General features: G+C 37.3%; 1 protein-coding gene and 1 long non-coding RNA gene across 4 annotated transcripts in view; one reads left to right on the forward strand and one right to left on the reverse strand.

The window, feature by feature from the left end:
• Positions 1 to 532: 532 nt before the first annotated feature.
• LOC108068798 (phospholipase A2 inhibitor beta) overlaps positions 533 to 26,389 on the reverse strand; it is a 61,349-nt gene continuing 35,492 nt past the window's right edge. Inside the window, exons 2-4 of the mRNA XM_017158585.3 lie at positions 6,623 to 7,639; positions 5,990 to 6,348; positions 533 to 736 (exon numbers count right to left, since the gene is read on the reverse strand). Of these exons, the coding sequence (XP_017014074.1) occupies positions 711 to 736; positions 5,990 to 6,348; positions 6,623 to 7,608 (1,371 nt within the window). The 5' untranslated portion in view covers positions 7,609 to 7,639 and the 3' untranslated portion in view covers positions 533 to 710. The remainder of the gene's footprint in view (positions 737 to 5,989; positions 6,349 to 6,622; positions 7,640 to 26,389) is intronic.
• On the forward strand, positions 17,298 to 24,464 carry LOC108068802 (uncharacterized). Of its 3 annotated transcripts, none has more exons than XR_011417961.1 (5): positions 17,298 to 17,312; positions 17,798 to 17,905; positions 17,963 to 18,553; positions 18,608 to 24,388; positions 24,450 to 24,464. It is a non-coding gene; the product is annotated as an uncharacterized lncRNA (long non-coding RNA). The 3 variants fall into 3 exon arrangements; XR_001770456.3 differs by lacking the exon at positions 24,450 to 24,464 and having other exon boundaries at positions 18,608 to 20,172; positions 21,985 to 22,332; XR_011417959.1 differs by lacking the exon at positions 24,450 to 24,464 and having other exon boundaries at positions 17,696 to 17,905; positions 18,608 to 18,731.

Genomic DNA, 26,389 nt, shown 5'->3' on the forward strand with positions numbered 1-26,389 from the left:
CAATAGTCGCCTTTCGCCTTCGGGTTCCAGGATCCTGTTGTTCCTGCTCTGTTTTGTTTTGTTTTATTGTGATTTTTATGCCAGTCGTTCTGTTTTGGCATTTTTGGCAAATATTAGTTCCATACTCCTGCCATCCTGACTATGGAGCAAATGGAATGCTATTGTGTGTCGTTTGGTTTTCTGCAGGGCTAATAGCTGTGATTGCAGGGAGATATTCACTGATGTTTGGGGAGTTATTTGATAGTTACACTGGTATTATTAGGAATACAAATGGATGTCTGAAATTCTAGAAGATTAATTTATTTTAAAGTATCTGCGACATTTATTATTAAAATTATTTTGTTTTGTTTGTCTAATATTTTTGTTTATATAAATTAAAGTTCTCCAAATGGTCTACTTTGAACCGTAATCGAAGGTGTTTATTTAAAATAAAAAGTCAGATTCATATACGTTTATTCTTTTATTTAAAACCTTTTAAAAAATAGTTCAAACTTATTGAAAGATCTGCATTATAAGAATTAATTGAAATTGAACAAAAGTCAAAATTGCATAAAAGTCGAAACATTAAGAAAGATTAAACACCTTGCTCTCTTTGCTTACTCTAATTTCAGTTTATTTTAATCTCATTATAGTTGTAGATATAAACCATTCATAAATCCACATACTAGTTAGTACTGATGCGTAAAATCCCAGTGAAGCGTTCGGAGCCCCTAGAGTTGTTCTTCCTTCTCGGGATCTGCGAAGTGAAAGATTATTAATTTATATACGTTTTCGGTAAGCTTGTTGAGTGAGTCAATTATACATAAGTTAAAGTCGCTGCAGCTCATGCAAGCCAGACACAATAATTACCAGACATTTATATTAAGTTTAATTGCATACGTGTAGCAAGTACGAGCTGCGAGCTGCCATCCAATATGTATGCAATATGTAAAGCGTTTTATGATTTATGCAACCCCACGAGCTCCTCAAACCCAGAAACAAAATCAACAAATCATTTTTCTGGCCAACGCTGACAGCTGCAATTTTTCACTGCTACCAAACTGCGAGCCTCTGGAAGTCATGCAACATTTAACGGGGTCCAAAGTGAAGTCCAACTTTAAAGTATCCCCTAGTCCAGCCGCCGTATAATTCCCGATTGAAAGCCACCCCGAAAATGTGAGCGCACACAGACTCCCCCAAGTTCCTAAACCGAATCAATTAAATTCAATTAAATTCGAAAAACCACAAGCCAAGTGCATTGCCCCAGTGCAAGTGGAAGTGCAAGTGCCTGATACGAGGACACAAGGATATCCCCATTGTTTAGCTCCGAGTCCCATTTCCCATTCTCACCCACTCCACCAGCTTAGCTGTCAATCTTATTCTAATCAGGCTCCCAACACAAATTGCCTACGACTCTCGAGTTTCGCCTCACAAATTGACTTTTACACATAAACAATTGAAATTCTACCGAGATTTCCGGCTGGGACTTAACCTTACCTTAACCCCCCCACTTGACCCCCTTTCTGTGGTGCAAAATCAACAAGTTAACTGCACTGCCGCCTGTCATTCAAATGGAGATTGCGAATTGACCCCCCAGGGGACTGTATGCCATTCTGTGTTTGGTTTCTCACTGTCTAATTGACTTGTGAATGGAGCTCGGAATTCGATTTGCCTCAGGTGTGGGGTCATTGAAAATCCGAAGGAAAAGTCCAGGCACTGAAATTTGAAATGCAGGGGCTTAAATGGGATTTTTCCTAAAGCCAATTACGGTTGTGGTAAATATGCACAGAAAATCGAAATAATACTTTTACTTATTTACAGAAGCTTAAAGAATTTTAAAGCACGTTTAGACATTTCACTTATAGCTTTGTTTAATTTAATATAATTTTTATTTAATGTTTTTTTTTTAACTTTTTATAATAATAAATAAATTTTTTTAATTAAATATTACACAGGCCAACAGTGTTTTTGGTGCAGCCCTATGGGCATTAAATTGTGTTAATATAGACGGATATAAGCATATCTGCATACTTAGTTTTCGAGATTAACGGGTGGTATTTGTGCAAACGCGGTTTGAAAAAAGTAGCAACATTTTATATTTTCATTTAAGATATCTTCGAGGGTCTGTGCTCAGTTGTAATAAAACCTATGCCAAAAAATTGCTTAGATGCCCTTCTACATAATTGCATTTAAGGTTCCATCATTATTTGAGTTAATAAAAGCCTATGAGCCATTGAAGTAATTTGTTCACCTCTATTTACAACCAACTTGATGCGGTGAACAGGCTTAAACAAATACAAGGAAAAATATGTGCCCTAAAATATTTTACATGCATCTAGAGGCGTCTTTTCCCGAATTTTTGAGATAAATCCCACTATTGTACTTCGAAAAATGGAATTTATAGAATTTTTTCCGTAAGAATGGGAAAAGTAACAAGTATTTTAGAGTCACTCTTACGTAACGAGTTTGTCGTGATTTTACACAGTAGGCTTTTTAAAGATAACAGTGGCGTCGCCTTAAAATTGTGGTGGGGATTTTTTTTAAGGCATATTAACCCCTTAAAAATATAATTTGTCTATGTTCGGCGCCTACTGCTAACCAAATTGAAAGGCAAATTTTTACGAATGTGTCAGATATTTATGTAAAATGAGATTTAAAAATAGTTGTTACTTTTTAAGTTCTTACGGAAAAAATTCTATAAATTCCATCCTTCGACGTACAATGGTCTTATTTGTCTTAAAAATTCGGTGAAAGACGCCTCTAGATGCCTGTAAAATATTTTAGGGCATATATTTTTCCTTGTATTTTTTTAAGCGTGTTCACCGCATCAAGTTGGTTGGGAATAGAGGTGAACAAATTACTTCAATGGCTCATAGGCTGTGATTGACTCACATTATGATGGAACCTTAAGTGCAATAATGTAGAAGGGCATCTAAGCAATTTTTTGGCATTGGTATTATTACAACTGAGCACAGACCCTTGAAGATATCTTAAATCAAAAAATTAAATGTTGCTATTTTTTTCAAACCGCCATTGCCCAAATACCACCCGTTAAACGCGAAATCTAAGTATGCAGATATGCTTATATACGTCTATATTAACATGTTTTAAGGCCAATAGGCCTGCACCTTTTAATAAAGTCCATTTTGTTGACCTGTGTTATTTAATATTATAAATGTTTCAAAAAGGAATTTTCAACGAAGCTTATATTTCCTACAACTTTTTAAACCTTCTACCGCGTCGTGTTAACCTTTTCCAACCCAAACATTTTTCGCATTCTCTTGACTCACAATTTTTGCATAATATTTTCTTTGGCCCCCTGGCGCTCTCGTTATCATTCCCTTAATTAATTAAAAAAGTTGTTGCACCTTTTTCGGGCTCTCTTTTATTTTTTGGCGCAAAAAATGTGCAAAATTTTTATTTCGCACATGCGAAATTAGCGCTGCCGGGCCACATGCCTTGTTAAAATATTTGCAAATATTTAAATTGACATTTTTCCGTCATGTTATGACTATGAACAATGTCAATTTAGCTGGGATGCCTTGAAGGCCCAAAGGTTTTTTATACCCTGCTCTCTCCTTGTTGGTATGCCCTTGTTTTGTGGGTTTAATACTCCGGGAGGAGAACACTTTAAGCTGCATTTGCAAAATGCCCGCACACACATCGGGCAACTAATCAAAACAAATTCAATTAAACGACACACGACAAGCCACGGCTCGTATGGGATCATCCAAGTTGCGCTGGGTCCCCTCTCTATAAGCACGGATATACGGAGTATCCCCGACTCCTTTGGCTCTTATCTGGCAGCACAATCCATTAAAATTGCACATCGTTTACACCAAAAATCAATTCGCCAAAGCATTTAGGCATTACAAATGCCAAGCCAGCCACTGGAGCTAGTCGGCGCGGGTCCGCAGTCCAGGTTTTTCGGGATCGGGATCCCAATCCCGCTTCAAACCGAACGTTGATGCCCATAAATTTCGCATACGGTCCTCACTCTTTTCCCCCTGTTTGTTTTCTGGCCCCACACTCTCGGGGAGTCTGAGTTCGCTGAGCTACCAGGCGATAAACGCAGGCCAGTTGGCATTGCTTTGAAATGTATCCGCCAGATACGAGTAGTACAAAAGCTGCATTTGTGGAGAGCCAGTCGCAGTCTGGGGCCAAGTGGCTGTCCAGTTGTTGTCGCTGGTCAGTTAAGGGACAGTGGTGTACTCGTTGAATAATTTCAAGGAGGGTACGAAGCTAAATACCTCTTATATATGCTTTAAATCCACTGTACTATCATTTATTTAGATTTTTTTTTAGATTTTGAAATACCTCCTTTACAACGGCTCTGGTTGTACGCTATTCTAGAGTAGTGTGAAAAAATATTGAGTAAATTAGTTTGGCTAGTGGATGCTGTAAGAAATGTTTGGGGGCTCCATTAATAAGCCAGGCGTTAAGGAAAAAGATTTAATAAGAAAATGGTATACCTTAATATTTACTTTGTATAATTAAAATTTATTATAGGCATTTTATATGAAATTTTAATGTTTTCAAAGTAAAAATTTAAAAAAATCATTTAGAAATTTAAATTACAAAAATATAAATATAAATTCCACCTCAGAAAAAAATCCCATCTCTAGAACGTCAATAGTCCTGCTATTTTAGACCCTCGGCATATGTCAGTGTCACCTCATGCCCGACAAATTATGTCTATCGGAAACACAGAAAGCCAAAAAAAAAAGAAGGAACCCATAAAGAAACCCAAATCCAATGTCGTGTATCAACGGCAGCACAAATGCATGTGGATCGCCGTTGTCGTTTTGGAGTTCGGTGGCGTCCAAAGTGGCCAGTGGTTCGGTTCACTTCGATTCGATTCCAGTGGTGTCAGTTTGTCGTGCGTTTTATTAGTGGCAACTCAAACAGCAAATTGAGATTAGAAGCCCGCCGACGACTGACTGAGTAAGTGAGCCCATGAGTTATGGCCTGCATTAAAGCGCATCAAAGTGAGTTCAGAAAAGTGTAAAAAATATACATAGTAAGGGAACCCGATCCCAAAGTGCCACCCATTAGGGTTTTAAAATGGGTGACAACTGAGAAAGGGAGTTACAGAACTAAGATAAACTTAAAGTCCTTAAACATATTCTTAAATATCAAAATATGAAAAACTCCATTCGCGTTCCCCTTATTGAGATAGGAAACATTTCAATTGGATTATTTTAAGCACCCATTTAGATCGCTTAGAGGTCCTTATGCCACCCCAAAGGACTCCTTTTCCATTTATAGAAATTTACATTTGATTGCTGTTCAATCTACTTTCATCGCTGGCGACCCACAGAGTTCAACATGTGATATCCTTGACATTTATGAGTTGTCGGCTCAGTGGGACCCCCTCTCCCCTATCCCAAGTTACATGTTAGATCAACAATAAGAAATGTCAGATGTAATTTGCATAACACTGAAACATTTGCTCATGACTTTCTGTTACTTCCCTGTTGCTTCCGTCAGTCACTGGATTTTTTTTTGATTTTTTTCTTTATCATAAATGATAGCAATCTGAAATGTTTTTCGCTTTCCCCCTCGCAACCCGCATAATTCACTTGGTTTTCCTCATCCGACTTTCACTTGCAATCCATTCCAGCCCTCCGAAAAACGGGAAAAGTAAAGGAAGAGAACATTAGGCCTTATTACATTTGACATGTTGCTCCCTGCGAAAAAGTTTTCTTTCATTTTCGTAGCGACCCACCCCTTGGCTACAAATCAAAAGATAAATTGTTTTCCTTTATGATTTATATATAAAAATGTTTTGTTGACTTCGCACCAACCTACAAACTTTTCTTCCTTTCCTTATCATCGGCGGCGTTGAAAGCGAGCTACAAATATTAATATTGTTTGTATTTCATGCGCTTTCTTCTGCTTTTTATTTCGTTTTCAATTTGGCAAAGGGAAGTCGCATGTCAAATTTAATATAAATTATTTGCAAAAATCACTGGAATGAGGATAAAAGTTGTATCTTCGGATTACTTACATTCCTTCGCCTTTTTCCAAGAGTGTGTGGGCATGGCCTTCAGTTTATTCTCGTAGGCCTTTTTGGCCAGCACATCCTTGGCCTTCGGAGTCGGCTTGTTGCAGTTCTCCGAGTCGGCGAAATGGTCCAGATACTCATCTCGCTTGCAGTAGATGCACACCCCGTAGATATACTCCTCCTCGCAGATGGTGGCATTTGTGGATCGAGCCCAGTCGGCATTATTTTTGGCCGCCTTAAAGAGTTTGCCCACGTAAATATGGGCAGTTGGTATGGGGGTGAAGGCATTTAGGGCGATTGTGGTTATCGGATTGTGCTCCAAATTCAGCACCTGTAGGTTCTTTAACTTGTCAAAGAGACCGCTAAAAGGGTAATTTTGGTTGGGATTTTATTTATTATTTTATAAAAAAGTCTAACAAAACTAGTAATAATTTAATTTAGCATAAGAAAATAAAATAGTTACACAGAGAGAATTGTGACGTTTTCGTCTGAGTTGATAATTTTGTTAGTATGCTTGAATCAAGTTGAATTGGCGGTATTTAAGATATTTATTCTCAGTTTAAGAACGATGTGCTCTTATTGTTCTTTCTTTGTCAAAACATGATTATTAAATATTTAATAAAGATTTTAACTCACCTCTGAATGCGATCCAAGTTGTTGAATGCCAAGTGTATTTCCAAAAGCAGTGGAGTGTTACGAAACAGCTGATCGGGCAGCCGGGCAATATTGTTCCTCTCCAATCTCAGGGTGAGTAGTTTCTTCTGCACCTTGAAGAAGTCCTTGCTTAGGTAACTGATGTTACTTCTGATACCAATGTAGGCCAACTGTTCGGACATCCAGAACAACTCGGTGGGCACATTGTCGCCGCAGTTGAACAGCTCGATCGACTGAAGATCGGTCATGTGCCAAAGTTCCTGCGGTCCAAAGGCAGACATTTCCACACTGCTATTCTTGGCGTCGCAATCGATCATCAGGTGCTTTAGTTTCGACTGCTTGGCGAATATATCCCCGGATACTTTGCCCAGATTTTTGACCACAATTTCCAGATGTGTTAGGTTCTTTAGATTATGCAGAATTGTGCCGGGCAAATCGCTGCTTCCTTTTAGAGAGAGTTGTTTGAGGGCCGGCAGGTTTTCCAGAAAATTCTCCGGCAACGTGGACTTGAAGCCAATGATAGAGATTTTTTTAAGACCCTCATGATCTGTGTAATGCTGCTGCAGAACCTCTCCGCGATCGGTTTTCTTGGGATCGAAATAGTTGAAGATCTCCAGTTCGGTGTAGTTGCTAACACCCAGTTTGCTGAGAAGGTACTTGATACTCTGGGCATTTGGTATGGCGCAGTTCTGTACGATCAGGGATCCAATGTTGCCCACTTGAAGAGGCGGAATATACCCGTATCCTCTGGCATCGAAGATGCTGCATCCAATACCATATAGCTGCTGATTATCACTGTGCAACTGGAGGTTTTCGCACTTGATCTCCTGATCCTGGCACTCGCAGAGATTCGGCTCCTTGACCAGGGCCTCGCAGCCTGCCTTGGTCACATAACTATTGTTGATCACTGTGGCATTCTCCTGCCACGAGGGCGAAATTAAGGCCAGCAAAGGCAGTAGCAACCACATCCTGAGGCTAAACTTCCGAGCAGACTGATCGCTGTAAGGCAAAGGCAGAGGATTTTTTATAATTAGTTTAGTTTACGATACAACAGCTGCACCCAAAGGCAGCAGCATCGCTACTTTACAATCATATATCTTTCTCTTTCGGTCTGGATTTCCTACAGGTAGCACGCATTTCCCTGGAAGCTGCTGCGTTTTCCTTCTAGCCAAAGACACCGCCCCCCATTTTACACCCAGAGGCCGGCTGCCATTTTTGCACACAAATTTGATTACCCAGGTAAACCCCTCGCAGACTTTCTCGCTTTTCGCTTTACCTGTTCGCTTAATGGCCCATAATTTACTACGCAACTCGCCCGATTTGTGCATAATATTAAACCATTTTGAATTCGCCTTGCAACTCAAAACTCAAAAACATCGTACGCAGCAAAAAAAAAAACTGCAAACAAAATGACTTAAATAGCCATTTGCGTTGCCTTCGGAGGAGTTTTGTTTTTTCTTTTAGTTTTCGAGAACTCAGGGGGTTTTTGGGGAGTGTGAGATGATCTGTATGTAAATGCAGCGGCCAGAATCCAAAAGAGTGGGTCTGATAACAGTTGAAAATGCGCGATTTTGCATACGAATCGCAGTCCAAAGATGAAGAAGCGAATGGAAGCGATCTGGGAAAGACTGCAAAAAATTGCACAGTGGTTTGGGCATTGTAGGAAAGTGTATTGGCAAAAAATCACTTAGTTACATAAGATTGAGAAATAATTTCGATAATGGTGAAAAAAAGGTATTTAAATGGTATGGTATTAAAATGAATAATATTTACAATTAATTGAATGTGCAAGGAAAAACTAAGTTACTTTCTTAAGCACACACAAAAAAATTTGCTTGGTAAAATTGACCAACAAAGATAGTTACGTAACTATTAAAATAGTTACGTGTATTTTGTTTTTGCTTTGGGTTTGTGTCTTTGCTAATTGTGTGTATTTTGTTGTTGTGAAATGACTATTTACTTAGTAGAATTGACAATTTTGCTGGTTGGGGCCTGTTTGACAATTATTACAGTTGATTTTACCAAGTTTTTTTTTGTGTGCAAATAAGCATTATTAGAGATTTTTTTGATAAATTTAAACGAAAATCAAATTAGAATTTTTTTCTTATTTAAAGAGGCGTTTAAAAAAAATGTTCTGAAAAGTTTCTCAGTTCTATACTTGTAAATTTCAACCCACTGTAACTCATACCCAAGTTTATTCCTATCGGACTCTTTCCACCTCGTCCTCAACCTCAACCTTATCCCCAACCACTTTAAACATCCTGAAGTGCAATTTCAGTCTGGCATGCTGTTGATCTTATATCTTATGCTCAAAACTGGGACTCGGACTGGCTGCTTCTGCTCGATTCCGAACAAATTACAATTCATTCTGGTTTTCAGTTTCATTACAAATGCAAAAATGCAAAATGGCAAGCCGGCCATTATCTCAGAGACCCAGGATGGTATGGTATAGGATGGGATGGAATCGAATGGGATGGGAAGTCTGTCTGTCTGTTGATCGATGATCGCTGTGGCCGCCGATGATCAAGTTTTGTGTATCGTTTGAGGCGTACATGCGTAAGTGCCTTCGATCCCCGCACCCCCCTCAGCGATCGGTCCTCCTCCTGCCTCCCGGAGCAGTTGCATTCACAGATCGGGGCCAATGCATTTGAATTTGTCTGGCCGGCAGCCAAATCGATCGACAACCAATCAGCCCCAGTCCAGTTCGGTCAGCCATCATGCCAGTTTGCACAGTCTGCTCATGTGCACACAGAGAATTTTTTTATTTATTTCAATTTAAATAAGAACTGCAAACTTATGGTGAAACTTAAAATATAAAGAAATATTTAGGGAAAAATCAGACGCATAAAGTCTTCAGAAAAAACCTCCACAAATATTGATGTAATTTCGGTTCTTTGAGTTCAATTTAATACAATGCTATTTGAAAAGAAAATTGTAAATAAATAATATTATTTTTCCTATTGAATTTATTCTTAATAATTTGAATTTAATTTTTATTTAAGAACTTAGTCTAGAACTAAAGAACAGTGTTCTTTTTTTAGCTGCTGCTTCTGCTGCTGGCAGTGGCAAACATTTCATTTTTCACGATCCACGAACAGTCTCTCGTATTCCCAAGAGCTAAATCAATAAATTACGTGACAGGCATGCAGAAAACCTGATGCCTCCAACTTGGCGTTGGCTTTAGCTTCAAGTCCACTTCTTGATCGCCGTTTGCGTTTTGCTTCGTTTTGATTGAATCAATCAAAAACTTGTGCATTTATATGAAAAATATTAAGAAGTTGGGACGGTAAGAAAAATGAAGAATGAATACCCTGAAGTGAATGAAAAAATTAGTATAATATTTAAATTGCAGATTGGGGCTGAAAGATTTTAAATAAAAGTTATCTACAGCATGTAAAAAAAGGCGTTTAAATTAAAAGTTAAGTAATACAAAAAATACAATACATATTTTTTGCTTAACAAAATATTCTTTATAATAATTATACATTTATCTATTTCATTCAATAACGCATTCATTCAACGCATTCTAAATAAACTGCAATATTTTTAAAACGTTCGTTAAAATGTTTAACCCGCTTTAGATATAGGGTATATATAAAATGTCGGTGGGCATGGATCATACATACAATATATCGGTTGCAGATCTTCTGGCGCTGCCATAACATAAATTATTATTATGTCTTGCCCAATGGCTGCACCAGAGATATTTCAGTTCTCCTCCCTCTGCCACCGAGCTAAGTTCGCATTAAATTTGATTGGTTTTCATTTGTTGCGAGCAGGAAATGCTCAATAAAGTTCTTAACTCGGTTTAATTAACTTTGACAAATTGAAGTCGGGTCGGTGGAAAATGTTCTTCGAAAAATAATCAAATTAAAAAGCCAAGTAGAAGTCATTCTTCCATTTGCCAATGCTGCTCCTTCAATTAGTAATAAATAATTTGAGTTGGTTGAAAAGTTTTGCTCGAGCTAAGCGATGCATAATCCATGAAAGGGCAGCAGCAAAGTTCAGGAAGCCAAGGACTCGTCCCCAGAAATCCTCAGAAAGTGGAAACCAAACTGGTGCAGGTTACTCCAACTCTTTCTGTTAATACCGCTCCATTGTGCGGTGAAATCTTCATTGATTTTGATTTCTTGTGCCGAGGAAAATCGCCTTAGGCCGAAACTTTCGCCCCACCACCACTGCCACAAGAGTATTTACCATTTTCAGGACGGACAGGCAAATAAATGGTCATAATCCTGGCCAGACAATGGCTACTGTTCCTTGTTCCTGCTGCTGCTCCACCTTAAACCATAACTCATGTCTGTGCTATTTTTGGGGGGTGTTCTCGAGTCTTTTATGCGTTTATGCCTTACATTTGATTTATTCCACATGCAAATTGCGGTATACAAAAATTAAGTTGTTGGAAATGTTTTATTCCGAGAAACGTTTTGCGTCTCGCCGCGACTAAATAATAATTCGGCTCAAATTCAAATGCGCACGTTTCACAAAGAAAACAGAGCAGAAAAAAGTCATAACATAGCTCAAGGCGCCCCAAATCGTGAGTTTCTTATATAGATGATGGGGGTAGAACTCACCCCTTCCCGAGCAACGAAACTCCTTTTATATCCCGGGGCACAACCCGCTCTTACAAATAAATGCATGAAATTGAATACTACAGAAGGCTCAATAGAGAAAATTTTTGACAGAGAAACAATCTCTATTTGGTATTGTAGTTCCATTCTATAGCTCGGTGTTCTGTTTATTTATGTGTTTGCGCCTATTTATTTATTTTAATTAAAAGGGGCACGTGTTGCTGTTTTCTTGTTTTCTTTTTGCCACGGCAACATTGCGCCCCGAGAAATTGGTGATGGGAAAAAGCGAAGGGCTGGGGGTTGTAAGGTGTGGTTTTTCCTGGGGAGTGGGTGGGAACGGGTTGTGGCAAGTGCAATCTAGAGATGTATCAATGACAACCCTGAAATTTCATCAAAAATTAATAAGGCTTTCGGAAAAAGACAGAAGTAAATAAAATATTAATTTACTTTTTATTTCCCTACACTCAAAATAAATTTAACCCTAAATTTTAGAAAATCGCCATTAAAATTTCTTTTTTCTAAATACAAGAAAGTTATTTCTAAATCTAAGGAAATTTTTCTTAAGTCAAGAAAGTTTTCCTTAAATCCAGGAAGTTTTTCTTAAATGTAGAAAATGGTTACCATGAACTAAAATCACCCTAAAATCTAGAAAAAATGCCCTTAAAATTAGAAATTATTTTCTGAAAAATAGAAAGGCAAACGAAAATAATAAAATATTTTGGCAACACCCTTTCTAAAAATTAGTGCCCTAACCCTAAAATGAAACCAACCCTAAATAATAGAAACATTTTCTAAAAAGTAGAAATTTTTTCTAAAAAATAGAAATATTTGTTTTCACATGCTCTGGCACACCAAAATGTTCAATGCCAGAACTTGTCAGCTGCCGGCCGGCTGTACTCGTGGCGCAGACCGTTAAAGCACTTGGTTAGCAATCGAATCGACGCGGGTTCGAGTCCCAGAGCAAAATTTTTTAACCTCTTTTTTTTATGTTATGTTATTTTATTTTTTTTTATTTGTTTTATTTTTTTTTCTTTTTATTTATTTTTTTACTTTTTTTATTCCTTTTTTTATTGATGGCAAGCGGTAAACTAAAAATAATTAGGTTTATATTCAGCTATTTACTATATACTACACATAATATAAATTGCGTTAGCATAAATATATACATATGTATATACGTATGTAAATAAGTAAAACGCGAATGGTCAAAATTATGCAATTAGTATTCAAATGTGTTGTCCGCTTCACCCTTTACATACAATGCTCGGTTTGCCACAGCAAGTTTAAGTGCTACAATGGCCCAGTATGTAGGCCGTTCGCTCCTCGCGCGGGATACCCGGGTTCGATTCTCACGACGGACAAGTAAAAATTGTAAGTTTTTTTCATGAATATAAAATATTAACTAATCATAATTTCTACATTCCAAATCTTCCGCAGTCCCGTAGTCTACATTTACAACCACATTTGGCTTTGGTTAGATAAGAAATCCAAGCGCAAATACATAATAATAAATACATAACCTTTAACATTCACAATATACATGACACACAACGCCTACATATGTATATAGGGAGGAGTACATAATATAAACGTATATACAAAAAAAAATCATGATTGAACATGTTTTTTTGTTTTGCTTTTAATTTCTATTTTTTAGGAAAATTTCCTAATTTTTAGAAATTTTTGCCCTTAAATTTAGTAAAATTACCCTAAAATTTAGAAATATGACGTCAAAAAAAATCAAAAATATAGAAAAATGTGACCCTAAAATTTAGGGCGAGCTTGTCTTGAAGACAAAAATAGGGCGATTTCCTTGACTTTAGGGTTAATTTTATTTTGAGTGTACCTATCCAATATGGAGAAATATTTAGACATTTATTTTATATATTCTATTTTAGAAACACAACAACTTACTACTTATTTTACCCTTATAAAAAAACTATTCAAAATATACTGCAATGACGGCATTGTTTTCTATTTCTCTGTATTTCCAAAGGTCAGGGGTGGAAAACAACGCAGTTTATATTATCCATTCAATCGAATAGGTAACTGCCATCAAATGGCAGCAAACGAACATCAAACGAGTGTCAAAACAAACAGAGATCCTTGGGCGTGGATAATTTAACTGACTAAGCCGAGAAGAAATGGCCAACAAATAGTAATAAAACAGGGGAAAGCGATAACAGGACGACGGAGAAGCAACAATCAGAGCAACTAATTAAATGCCACAACCCCCACGGAAAACAACAACCAGACAAAGTCAAAGTTTCTCGACTCGTTTTCATTACGAGTTAATTTGAATGTAAATGAACAGAGGAGTGGAGCAGTCTCAGGGTATGGGGATGGGAATGGGGATGGCTAAAATGTTTGGCTAATGTTTCAATTAAGAAGACAGTGAAAAATTTAATTTTCTTTCATTTGGCCTGCGCTTGTGTCTTGTGTCTAAATGGAAATTGCCACCCAAGTTAGTGGCGATGAGTTTTCCGTTTGAAGGCGGGCAGTGAATTTCGCCTGGATTGTTGTTGTCCCGGGTGATGTTCACAAGGAATTTCAATGTTCCACTCATAATTTCATATAATTTCCATTAATTGTATGAAATTAATGCCGCTGGCTTTGAGGCCGAGTCATTTGCACGGAGAGAAAAGAGTAGTATCTTGAACTATAAATCAGTAGTTCAGTAGTTCTAAATAATATAGGTACTTATTTAAATGACAACAATTCGAATTTCAAAGAAACCTTGAATGTTTACAATGATATCTGGTGTTAAGTTGAATTTTCATATTTTAGTAGGGGAGAGTGGGGGAATTTCGTCAGCATTTTTTCAAAGCTATTTTTTGTCCATCTTGAGACACGTTATCATATTTCTATTTTTATTGTTGAATGCGGTTAGCACCAAGCTTTAAAATGTGACATTCCCCTATTTTTTTAATTAGCTTGGTGATTTATAAAAAAATAAAATGTAAAACCAATATACTGGGGCAATCTCACCACACAGGGGGGTAAAATCACCACACAACTGGGGAAATTTCGTCACCTGAAAAATGTAGGGAGTTTAACGCCTGAAAATATGCTACACTGATCAAGCGTACCATTTTTGTTGACGTCCTATATTTGTTGCTGCTGCTGGTAGTCTGTTCGTTAGCCAGCTCGTCAAATATAAAAATATGTATTTAAAATAGGTGCGAATTTACCCTTAGCGAAATTTCCCCAGACCGTACTTTTTTAGAAATAATTATTTTTCTTGCGAAATTAGGCGCGAAGTTAAAAATCACTGACGCAGAAATGCACATTATAGCACTGTGTATTATATAAAAAATCGTGTATCTTATTCCTTTTGAATTGTGGCATACAGAAAAAATTTCGTCGAGAACTAAATGTAGCTTTTGAACTGTTAAAACACATTTAATATTATAGCTTAATTATCTTGGCCTTCTGTGCAAAACAAATGCATTGGTTGTGTCTGGCCGTCTTGTAGGACTAAAACAAAAAAATTATATATTTTTACGACTTATGGATTCCGAGATATTGCAGGTGACGAAATTGCCCCTGTGACGAAATTCCCCCACTCTCCCCTATATTAAAATGCACACTTAAATATTCAATCAAACATACATAAAAAATTCTAAAATCATTTTATTAAGATTATAAGTTTTAATTATGAAACAACTTTTAAATCAACCACTACGTTTTTCCTGTGTGCATATTCATCTGCATCGTGCTGTTGGCTCTTGCTTGTTGGCCACTCCAGTAGCCATTTTCATGATTTTCTACGCACTTTGGCAATGGCTGGCTTGGAAACTGTCTATGCTAATTTCCCAGTTTTGATGACTAGTCGGCTACCAGAGAGCTACTGGCAACGGCTACCTTTCATTTGGCTGTAACCAACCGCATAACCACGATCACCAGCGATCCTCCGATCCCGGGTCCTGAGCCCCGCCTTTTGCTTTGCATAGATCACTCAAGGGCATCGCTATATAGCTTTTGTTCTGCTCGTGTTCGGGCTGAGTATCAAGTATCGAGTATCCATCATCATCATCATCATCTCCGTCTGGGCCATGGCCAATTCGCAGTTGAAGACCAAGACGCGGTGCAACATGCCCGGTTACGCCCCATTTTGACTGGGCAATTGTCATGGACACGCCGGGGAAATCAGACTGATGTGAACATATTTCTTTCGAGTGGGTTGGCAGAGAAGAAAATATTATATATGAATAAATCGACAGAAAGAGACAGTGGCTAGCTAGCTAAATGTTTTTAAAAATTGTAAATGTTTTTTTAACAAATTTTTAGTTGAAGGTTTTATTACCTGAGGAGTTGGTAAAACAATTAAATGTTGTTGGTCCTATTATTCATTATTTTCCATTAAAATCGTAATTTTTACTATTATTCGCGCCATTTTGGATCACGTCCCCATCCTTAATCCTCTCTCCGAAGCATTGCCCATTTACCAGGCTGAAAGTGCAGAAGCGCAACCTCCTTTCAGACATTTCTTTTTCGCACACTCAGCACAAATTGCAATCAAAGTCTCCCCTCCGTCCAGTCAACCCTTTGGCCCTCTTCAGCCACCGACTTTTTAGCACTTCAAATTGGCAAACAAACAAACTCACGTTCAAATGAAATGTGAGCATAAACAGAAAATTTTTCACACACAGCTCGGGTATCGCTTTCCCCGCAGTTTTCCCCGCTTTTTGATCCAACTCGTGTGCAATGGTAAACAAACTTGAAAAGCAAACCGAAAAGCATAAGCGGAAATATTGCGCATACGTCGTGATGCACGTGCAGAATATAGGAGAAGAAGAAGAAGAGGCCGCTGAATAAGAGCAATGAGCAGAGAAATGGGAATCACGCAGGACGAAGGACGAGGGATTGGAAAGGAAGGGAAACGAAAGGAGGCGGCATCACTTGACACGCAAATATGCATAAACAAGGCATGAATATTCATACACACAGCAGACATCTATGCCCCGTCTCCCTCTGCACATAGCCCCATCTCGCTTGCTCTGCCCGCCTATCATCTTGAAAAGGACTCGCGTCCTCGTCCTGGTGCCCATATCTCGCTTAGAGATGAAATGCAATGCGCATTGAAAAATTTGCCCGCAAAAAATGTTTACTCAAGGCGAGGTGAGTGAACCAAAAAGCGAAGATGACTGCAAGTACAGTGGGGACAAAAAAAAAGAAATCAAAATAGAATTAATATAGAAAAAGAATATTTTGATATTAAGGAAAGACAGTTATATTAACGTACATTTTTTAGGATTTTAAAACAAATGTAACAAAATATATTTATGTTAACCTTTTGTAATTGTAACTAGTATAGTTTATTATTAGTATGTTTTATATGAATAAAACTGACACTATTTACCTACAAGTCGAATATAATTAGTAGTTGATTTTATTTATTCAAAAATGTAGAGTAATAAGAATATTTGTTTATATGAGTTTGTAATAAAGCCCTTTCCAAGTTATTGGCCCTCCACTGTCTGTCCACATAATATGCAATTTTCACAGCATTTGAATGAATAAATGTTTGTTTGTGTTTTTCTTGCCATTCATTGACACGAAGACAAAATGCAAGCAGGTCATTCACTTGGGGTCTGCAATTCTTCCACTCCCTCACTTCCTTGAAATATTCCACCAAGAAGGACTTTACAGAATTTTCAACTGCTTAGGCAACAATCATAAATCCCTGTCAATCACACGCGGCTGTCATCATCATCAGAGCAGAGCAGTCGCAGTCATCAGTCCTCCAGATAGGCCGTGTAGTTCCGACTTATCCAGCTACTTTTGTGACTTGTGACTTGCCTAAGCGGAACTGATTACACCGCCTTCTGCCTTCTGCTGCGACGTCATCGATTTGGCTGCGTGACAAAAATGCTTCTATATTTTTGTTTTTTTTTCGACTGTTTCCATGTCATTTATATGATGCTACGAATTTGACAGCTGCGCGGTGGATCGATTCGAGAGGGGGAGAGTTAGGCAACACTTGAACTGTTAATTTCTTTGGAAGCTTCCTATTGACAACAATCAATCATTTTCCCATGTATAAATTGAGGGGAAGGTCGCTAGTCGTTGTCCTGAGAATTGTCGAATGGTTGGCTAAGGTAAATAAAAGTTAATCTAAAAAAACTGTATGGAGAGTTTTGGAAAAATAAGATAAAACTGCCTATTACTAGTACCAAAAAAGTAAAAAAAGATGAATTACTCGACAGCCAAAACGGGATGAAATTTGGAACTACTTTACATATTTGAACACTTTCGAAAAAATAACAAAAATATTCTTATTTTTTATGTGTTAATTTATTGTAACGTTTTTTAAGGAAAATTATTTTTATGGATTAATGAAAAAAACATGACCTTTTTAACGTTTTTGTCGTAGATCTGGTAAACTAGGGGCCCTAGCTAAATGACCTTGAAAAGAAAAACAATTACTTACATAAGGAAGCGATTATTAAAAAAATTTAATTTGAAATATTTTACGTCTTAGTTGTTAATTTAATGTGACAAATTAATTTATGTCGACAACTGGAGTAATTAGAAATGGTTCCATGTAAATGCGAAATTTTCCAAAACTAATGCTGAATTTTAGTGCTGACATATAAAAACAATCCATTTCGGTAAAATTGTTAAGCAAGGAGGAAATTTGAATCACTGAACGACAATATGAATATTTCAATGGTCTTATTAATTTGCCTAGGTTAGTACATTAAATACTTCTTGAGGAGATTAATGTATTTTTGGTTTTTGTTTTTAGCTGTTTACATGCCACCCAGGGGCGTGTGGTATGAAGAATGAATAAAATAAATACTTAACAAAACATATAAAAAAAGGGTCGGATTTTATTTTGTGAATACAGTTATTAAAAATCATCTCGGTTCTGTAAAATCGAGAAGGATCGAACATTTTAATAACCTTTTATTTGCTTATTCTTTAATAACCTTTTATTTGCTTATTCTTTAAGATGAGTAATTGGGGTATAAAGCCAAGAAAATTTTGACGTTTTAAAATGGAGTATTTGGAAAGTTGATAAGTTGCTATTATATATTACAATATCTATTTCCATATTTTCGGAAAGACCCCCCAACTCCCTGTCACGTTTGCCGTGGAATGAGCCTACACTCAATTTGACACATACTCAAATTGAGAACACAAATACTCAATTAAAATAAAAATGTTTGAAAAAATACTCGTTTTAAAACAAATGCGAAATTTTCCGGAGCTAATGCTGATTTGTAGAGCTGACATATAAAAACCTTCCATTTCGGCACAATGGTTCAATAAGGAGTCAAACTTGGAACTCTAAGGAACAACATGAATATCTTGAATATCTTTTTAATTTGCCTAGGTAAGTAATTAAAATTCTTTTAGAGGAGATTTTTTAATTATTTTTTTATTTTAGCGGTTTATTTACCACCCCTTGAGTGGACTAAAAAATAAAATAAATAACCGGTGATTAATATGTGAATACAGGTTAATAAAAATCCTCTTGGTTTTTTTAAATCGAAATGGATAGAACATTTTAATATCCTTTTATCTGTTTTTTTCTGAAGATTAAATATGGGAGTGAAATATTAACTTGATCTTTTAGATCTACAGTTTAATTTGCTGAGATGTGTTAAAGAAGTCTAAAAAAAGGAATCAAAGACGTTAAAAAAACTCCTATTGCCAGACAAATTTGGATCCAATCGTCTGGCCAAAAACATAATTAAATGTATTTTCCTTTAAAGTAGATCAGCAACTCTCACAAAAATTTGCATACCAAATAAAATCAGAACAAACGAAAAAAAAGTCGGCCAAATCACCGACTAAAACTAATCCCCCAAATCTGCGACGATTGCCAAGGCAAATCAAAGTCCTGAAACCATAAAAAGCGAAAGAGCCGAAGGGCCTGGGGCAACAATTTAAGATTTACGCCACTTAGAAGACATTTAAGCGTGCAACAAATGCAACAACAACCGAGAACCAGGTCCACATGCAAAAGGCCAAAGTCAAAAGCCGCCAAGAAGAAGTCGTCGTTGTTGCTTTATTCTGGTTGCCTTGGTTGTTGTTGCCGTGCGTGCTGAGCTTCCCTCTAGAGTGGAGCTTCTTTCCCAGCGATTCTTCTACGGGTTTAGGCCCTGCCAAAAATCAAAAAGGGTTTCTACCTCGACGGTCGACAGTTTACAAGGTTTTCTCGTGTTTCGACAACATTAATTTGTTGTCTCTTCTGCCGTCGGTAACATGTTGGGAATTTTAGGAGCTAAAACTTAAACTCAGTCGTTCAACAAGTTGGCGGCCGCAGAAACCGCAAAAAGAGAGAACAGTAGCCCAATGGCAAACAATAAGAAAAATTATTTAATTTGAGTATTTTTCGGGCTCACTTTATTTTATTTTTCAACTGCAAACGGTTTACCAGAAAAGTGGCAAACAGAACCCGAAAAAACCGCAGCATTTTACGAGCTCCTCGTCGCTCTTAACAATGTCTCATTGTCAGGTCTAAATCATTTTTAACGATCAATAAATGAACACGGTAGAAACCCACTATTGTGAAGGTGGCCGCGTGAGTCGATATTGGAAATTACAATGAATTAATAGTTTTATTAAGTTAATTTTATAAAAAAGTTTACTGTATTTCTAATTGCTAAAATATTTAGATATATGTATGGGTGTAATTGCATAACAATATTTTGGAAATATTAAATTGTTTATGCACCGTTTGTAGCTTGTCTTCTGGAGTCTTTCTTCTATTTTAGAGTATAGTATAATATTCTTCTTTTTATGATATAATTCATTTCTACAAAATACTGCGAAAGTGAGTTTCGCCAGTCACGACCGCCCCATGCTCAATCTCTCTCATCCCTGACGATTATCTCGTATTTCAGTATTTCTGTGGAACTCATCCCTCAACTGGCTTTGTGTGCGGTCTCTTCGCGACTTAAGTTGGAAGTCGGGAAAGGTGTAAAGCTAATTGAAAGCCCCGCTCAGGTCGGTCAACTTCAAAGGACCCAACAAAGGCGACTTTGTTGCGGAAGCAAAGCTCTAAAACTAGAGAACTATTGTAGTATCCCCAAGAGATCTCTCGCCCAGACACACATATTATTTTATTGACAATTGAGAGTGGGTGGGAATATTGGGTGGCTGATAGCCCGGCCACATGATAAGCTCTGGATTGCACACATGTTTCGATATATTTAGCCAAAGGTAAACAGACCCATGAGTAGACAAATCTAACTACAACAGTGCAAACATCGCTTTATCAGTAGTCTATAACTTTTGTCTCTATTTACCAAATGCTTCAAATCAACAGCTGTACTCTGGTGGCCAACTGAAAATCGAAAATTCCTGCGATTAAATTGCAATTTCCACAACAGATGTTTAGGTTTCGGCTCATTTCTTCTTCTAATTGTAAGCGGATATTTATTTTCCATCATTTCCGCTCATTTAAATTTTTTGGGCCCCTTCTCAAAACGGAAAGCAAACTTATTTGCTAATAAAAATTCAAAAGATAAACACACAAATCAAAATCTTAAGCCCAAAACGAAAGTGAAACCCCGGGACAGAAGAAAAACCAAACCAAATGGGAGTAAAAATGTGAAAAAAATGCGTAGAAAATTCTTGAGATTTTTGGGGTAATTTGTTTTGGTGGTTGATGCCGGATTATTAAAGCAACACGTGCGGGGAAATACCGCGAAATCTTATTAAACAAAATTAAACGACTTAGATGACTTTGAGCCCGGGAAAAATAAAAAACAGAAGAACCCAATGGGAGATTTGCATTTGTACAACTGATTGCACTTACAAATCGTAAAAAACAAGCGACAGCAAACATCCATTAGGCCCACTGTGCACAGTGGGCGGCAGACGGCAAGGGGTTTGGGTTTGGGCTCGGGATTGGCTGGCTAATGCACAAAGGGAAATTATAATAAGCGCAGCTTTTCCCCGTACAGCTGGAAAAACGGGCAAAAGATTCATAAATAAAAGACGCCGCCAAGTAGGCAATGCAAATTTTTGTTATTTCCCTTCTTCGTTTCGTTTCCGTAGACTTTTTCCACATTTCGCCGGCTTTTATCGCACTAATAAAAAGGATTTTCCTCGAACGTCGGGAAATCGTACTGAAAAGTCGTCTCGCATTTCTTTGTATCATTTTACTGCAGGCGACGGGGGTTCCAAAGTCTGGGGGCTTCGACGACTTCTGGGGGCTGTCCGCCTTATTTATTTACTAGCCCTGTCATATTGCAACAACTGACTTTTTTACTTTGCCTGTTGTCTGGCTTATTTTGTTTGTTTTTCCTTTTTTCCTTCGCTTTTCCCCACAGTTTTCCCCGGGCTTCGCCTTGTTGTGCATTGTGCGACTATGCTACCTTATAAATGGATTATGGCAATTAGATGGTATTCTGAGGTTGTGGGGTTGGTGATTGGGTCGACTGAAATATGGAATCCATGTTCTTCGTCGGGTTTCGGAATCCATTAGAGTGGCTTAGGATTCGATTTGCTTAAAGACGAAAAGATGATATGTGGTAATGGCTTGTGGTAAAGTGGATAAAAGGGTAGAGTGAATGAAATTGACATTTAGAAAGGGTCAAGAAATAAAAACGATTTATTTTGAAAGATTCGGTTTGTGAAAATATACGGAAATTAAATCAAGACTATATATTCTATAGTTCATAAATATATTTTAAGATTTATACTTTTCCAATTATCATCTCCTAAAAAACAGAACAAAAACTACCATTAATCCAATGATTTTTTTCAATCATTTAAACTCATTACAATTCCCTACAACTTCTGAAATTACAGATTTTGCCAGTCATGCACCACCAACCGAATGAAAAACCAATTAAATGCGAAACAATCATCATTAGGCAGTGCCACAAAATGATAATTCAAATGTTTTCAGCTGAGTGGCCAAAGCGAATCGAAGCCAGAGAACATAACAACTATAACTAAGTATGTACACCGTGAAATTGAACAAATAATATGCCAAGAAAGTAGGCGCCGAATAAAAAACCAAAGAGATTGGAAAAAGCTAGAAGAAACGAACTATTATTAATGATCTGATATATCAATCGGCTGGCAGATCAAAGAGGTTGAGGAATGGTATGCTAGTTGTAAAATGCACAGATTAAAATTTGAACTGGGAAAATATTTCGGATTCGATCCGTTCGAAATTCTTTGGAGCGCACAAAATGCCAAGCCGAAAACTAAAATTGGTAACCAAGTTGGGGTTGGGGTTCATGTGGATGTTTGAGAGCCAGCCATCAAAGACATTTAAGTATTTTGCGGTTTTTTGTGCCCGAGATGCCTTTTGTGTCCTGTGGCAGGACATGTGCAGCAAAGTGTCGCATATGTGGCTCGAGTTTTTTACATGATATCCTACGCTGGGATTTATCCTGCCGCTTTGGGTCGCTTATTGCCAGGCATTTATGAAATTTCGTAAGGAATTTCGGGGCCTGAGAAACCCGAAACCCAGACAACTAATGCCAAAATACAAGAACGAGACTAGCTGGGAGGTTAACAAACTGCCAGCTGAAGAGACCTCCTTGTGATGCGTGTGCACATCTCTTACTTTTTCTAGTTTTAATTTATATGTAAATTAGCCAGCTCGGTGAGATGGAGAACAAAAAGGCATCTGCTGAATGAAGAAGGCAACTATTAGCACAAAGCTGTAAATAATGACGAGCTGAGTGCAATTTGATGACAGTTGCAAGCCAGATTGAGCAGCTCAACTTTGAGCCAGTCGTCGAATCGAACCTAAAATTGATGGAAAAATACATATATCATCCCATATTTCAGACCAAAACAAATCCCACTCGGCCGTGACAAATGAAGCATAAAATTGTACAATTTACAGACAAGTTCATCGTTGGTCAGCCATCATAAATTAAACAAATTTTAATCAAACATAAGTGGCACAACCACTCCGCAGATCGTCTGATGCTTTTTCCAATTTTCTCACAGTTTATTTTTGATCCACAAAACACTCGAGGCGAAATGCCAAGAAGCCAACTCTCCGGGTTTATTTAAACATTAATTAAATGTCCGAACATGGGAATGAGTGGCACACAAATATCAGGCGTGAAAGTCTATACGAAATTTATGAAAGCTGCCACAACATTTTAACGCCAGTTGGTAATCGACAAGCTCGTCGTAATCGCAAACGCAATTGCAATCATCCACTGACAGTCGTCATAATTTATGGGTCCTTCTGGTCTGGCTTTGGTCTCCTCAAATAGCCCAATAACATAACAACTAAATTGATAAAAACCACAAAAAGCGACATACGACAATCAACCGAACAGAACGGGAGCAGATTGTTAAGGTATGCCCTTTAAAGTCGACCTCCGTATGCTCTTATTAAAAAAAGAAAATGACATTTTTATTTTAAGAATTTTTAAAAAGAATGCTTGACTGAAATATTAAGTATTGAAAGATTTGGAGCAAATGCTATAAGATAACACACTTACACTCATAAAAATAATTTTCTACATTTTAGAAAATCGCCCTAAAAATTTTTTCGCCTTTGAACTGAGAAAAATTTTCTATTTTTACGACAAATTTGCCATAAATTTAAGGCAGGTGACCATAAAAAAATATTTTTAGGGTTAATTTTTCTATTTTTCTAATATTTAGGGCGATTTTTTTCGATTTGCTTCGTTTTGACCTTTTCTAAATCCAACGGCGAATTGCCCTACTTTTTTTTCTAAAATTTTTCTAAATACAAGGGCGATTCGCCTTAAAAATCACTCCAAAAGTGTGAAATTCGGTAGCCCAGCGGTCTAATCACTTGCGCTTTCAACTTTGCTATATGAGGACTAAGGTCGTGGGGTTGTGGGTTCGAACCCTGTGTGATTCAACTTGATTTTTATGTTTTTTTTTTTTTTAAACATTATAATACTGAGGACATTTTTTCGTCCGAATTTTAAATTAAAGTAGTCTTTAAACCTTAAAAACGTATGGGAGTTCTGAGTTAAAAGCATACTTTGTGTTTGCGGGCAAGAAAACGGGACTAATTGTCACAGTCGTCAGGAAAAAAAATATACGGTTTAGTTGCCTTTAGTCATATTATAACGTAGACCTCAAGAAAATAAGATGTGTGCAGAGTTTGTTCGTCGTCTTGCGCGATGGGTCTGTGGTGCAGCGGTAGGACGTTAGACTCTAAACCGAGAGGTCGTGGGTTCGATTCTCGCAATGACCAAAAAAAGTAAGTTGTTTTTTCTCCTCATATTTATTTCCCTAATTCATTTACAAACATGATTTTTCAGTTCTAACGGCTGTGCTGTATAGATCGGGCCCCCCTCTTAACGCGGCTCCCATATAAGCTACACACCAATACAATAATATTAATCGGTGTCCTCCGCCGGTGTTGTTTAATTAAAGCAGTCCCAGTTCCCAGAATATAGACGATTAAAAAAAAAAACAAAACCCAAATTCAGTTAAGCATGCTCAAACACGATTTTTTTTAATTTGTCTAATTTTTTAGGGCATTTGCCTATAAAAACAGAAAATTCGCCCTTAATTTTAGAAACATACACCTTAAAATTAGGGCAAATCACCCTAAAGTCAGGAAAATATTTCTTATTTTAAGAAAAATCGCCCTAAATTAAACCAAATTTCCATCGGGATTTTTTAGAAAATTTTTCTAAATACACGGGCGAATCGCCAGCGGATACGATTTATGGGCGATTTTCTAAATCCACGGGCGAAAAGTCAGTTTTTTAGGGCGATTTAGGGTAAAAATTTCTATGAGTGTATATATATATATTTTTTTAATTTACTTCTGAAGAGCGCTTCGATTTAACCTTTCAAAATTTAATAAATGCTTAAAAAAACAGAATGGGTTTTATTTTGATTTTTAAATTTTGTAGTTCACCATTGTTTTACTAGATCTCAAACATCCAAAAATGTTTTTAATGATTTAAACTATAATATAGATTTGTATATAAAGATTTAAATAAAGTTTATTTAGTAAAAATCGATATTAATATTGTTCTACAGATGAACTTCTGTATTGAAGAGCCCATATCTCCTAAACTAAAGGGTATAACAAATACCAATTGAAACGAAGCCGGTGGCAATTGGGGGAACGGGAACTGAGGTCTGGAACCTGGAACCTGGGAGCTGCTGACTGACAGCAATCGAAAGCTATGCAATAATAATAACAGCACAGCGTCGGTGAGGAGGAAAGCCAACAGAACAGAAAGCAGCTGCCAACATTCACACGTCATTTAATTTCGATTAGTCGCCGGTGAGACAGTGAGACATACAAATAAAGCGACAAATGGAAAGACAAATGTTTTGTGGTCAATACTTTGTCTTTGGTAATTGTCGCCTTCGACCAGGAAAAATGTACAAAATGCCTAATTGGCACTTGGATGTGCTGTATGAGTATGGTGAACGCTTCACCTTAATTGTTGAATTCTCCCCTGAATTTCTTGATCTTCGATCGGAACTCTTTGGGTTTTTTATCTTTGCCAAGTGGCAGCTGAATATCTTGATCATTATTCGTGTTCGAAGAGCAATCACACTTTTGGACTGGACTGCATTTGATTCACATTTTTGATTGATGACTAAATTGTCTTCGCTGGGAGTTCAAAAGGTGAGAGAAATCTTCTAATGCATTTGCTTCTGGTTCGCTTTACTTTTTTTTTGGGAAACCAACTGATTGACCCATGAGAAATGGCCTCGGGATGGTCTATTAGTGATAAGCTTTTGATTTGAATGGGTATAAGAATGGGTTTTGGAGGGGGATTGAATTGTCTTAAATAATATTATATTTCTGAACTGTTGTTTTTTATTTCAAGGCTACATAAACACATTTACAGATCTCAAATTCCCATTAAAACTTACTTAATCCACCCATCCCTCAAAACATTCATCAAAGCAGCCCAAATTAGGCTGGAACCAAAAAGTCCAATCCGGAAAACTCTACGCAATAGGCGCTATGCACACAGCAACAAAAGGCTAAAAAAGGAAAATGTTTTCCCCAAGCGTTTAACACCAGTTCGCCCCCCTTAACCCCTGCTCGCACAAAGTGTGAATGAAATAAGTTAGGCCAACACGGCAGCAACAATTTTTCGCTTTGAAAATGATTATTAGGTCAGTTGCTGCTGACAGGCCGAGGAAAAGGAAAAGTGGGAGTGGCAAGTAGGCAGCAGCTGGACAAACCAAGGCAGCCCCGAGCCCAAGGCAGTGAACAGGACAA

The sequence above is a fragment of the Drosophila takahashii genome, chromosome 2L, assembly GCF_030179915.1.
Source record: "Drosophila takahashii strain IR98-3 E-12201 chromosome 2L, DtakHiC1v2, whole genome shotgun sequence".
Lineage (NCBI taxonomy): Eukaryota > Metazoa > Arthropoda > Insecta > Diptera > Drosophilidae > Drosophila > Drosophila takahashii.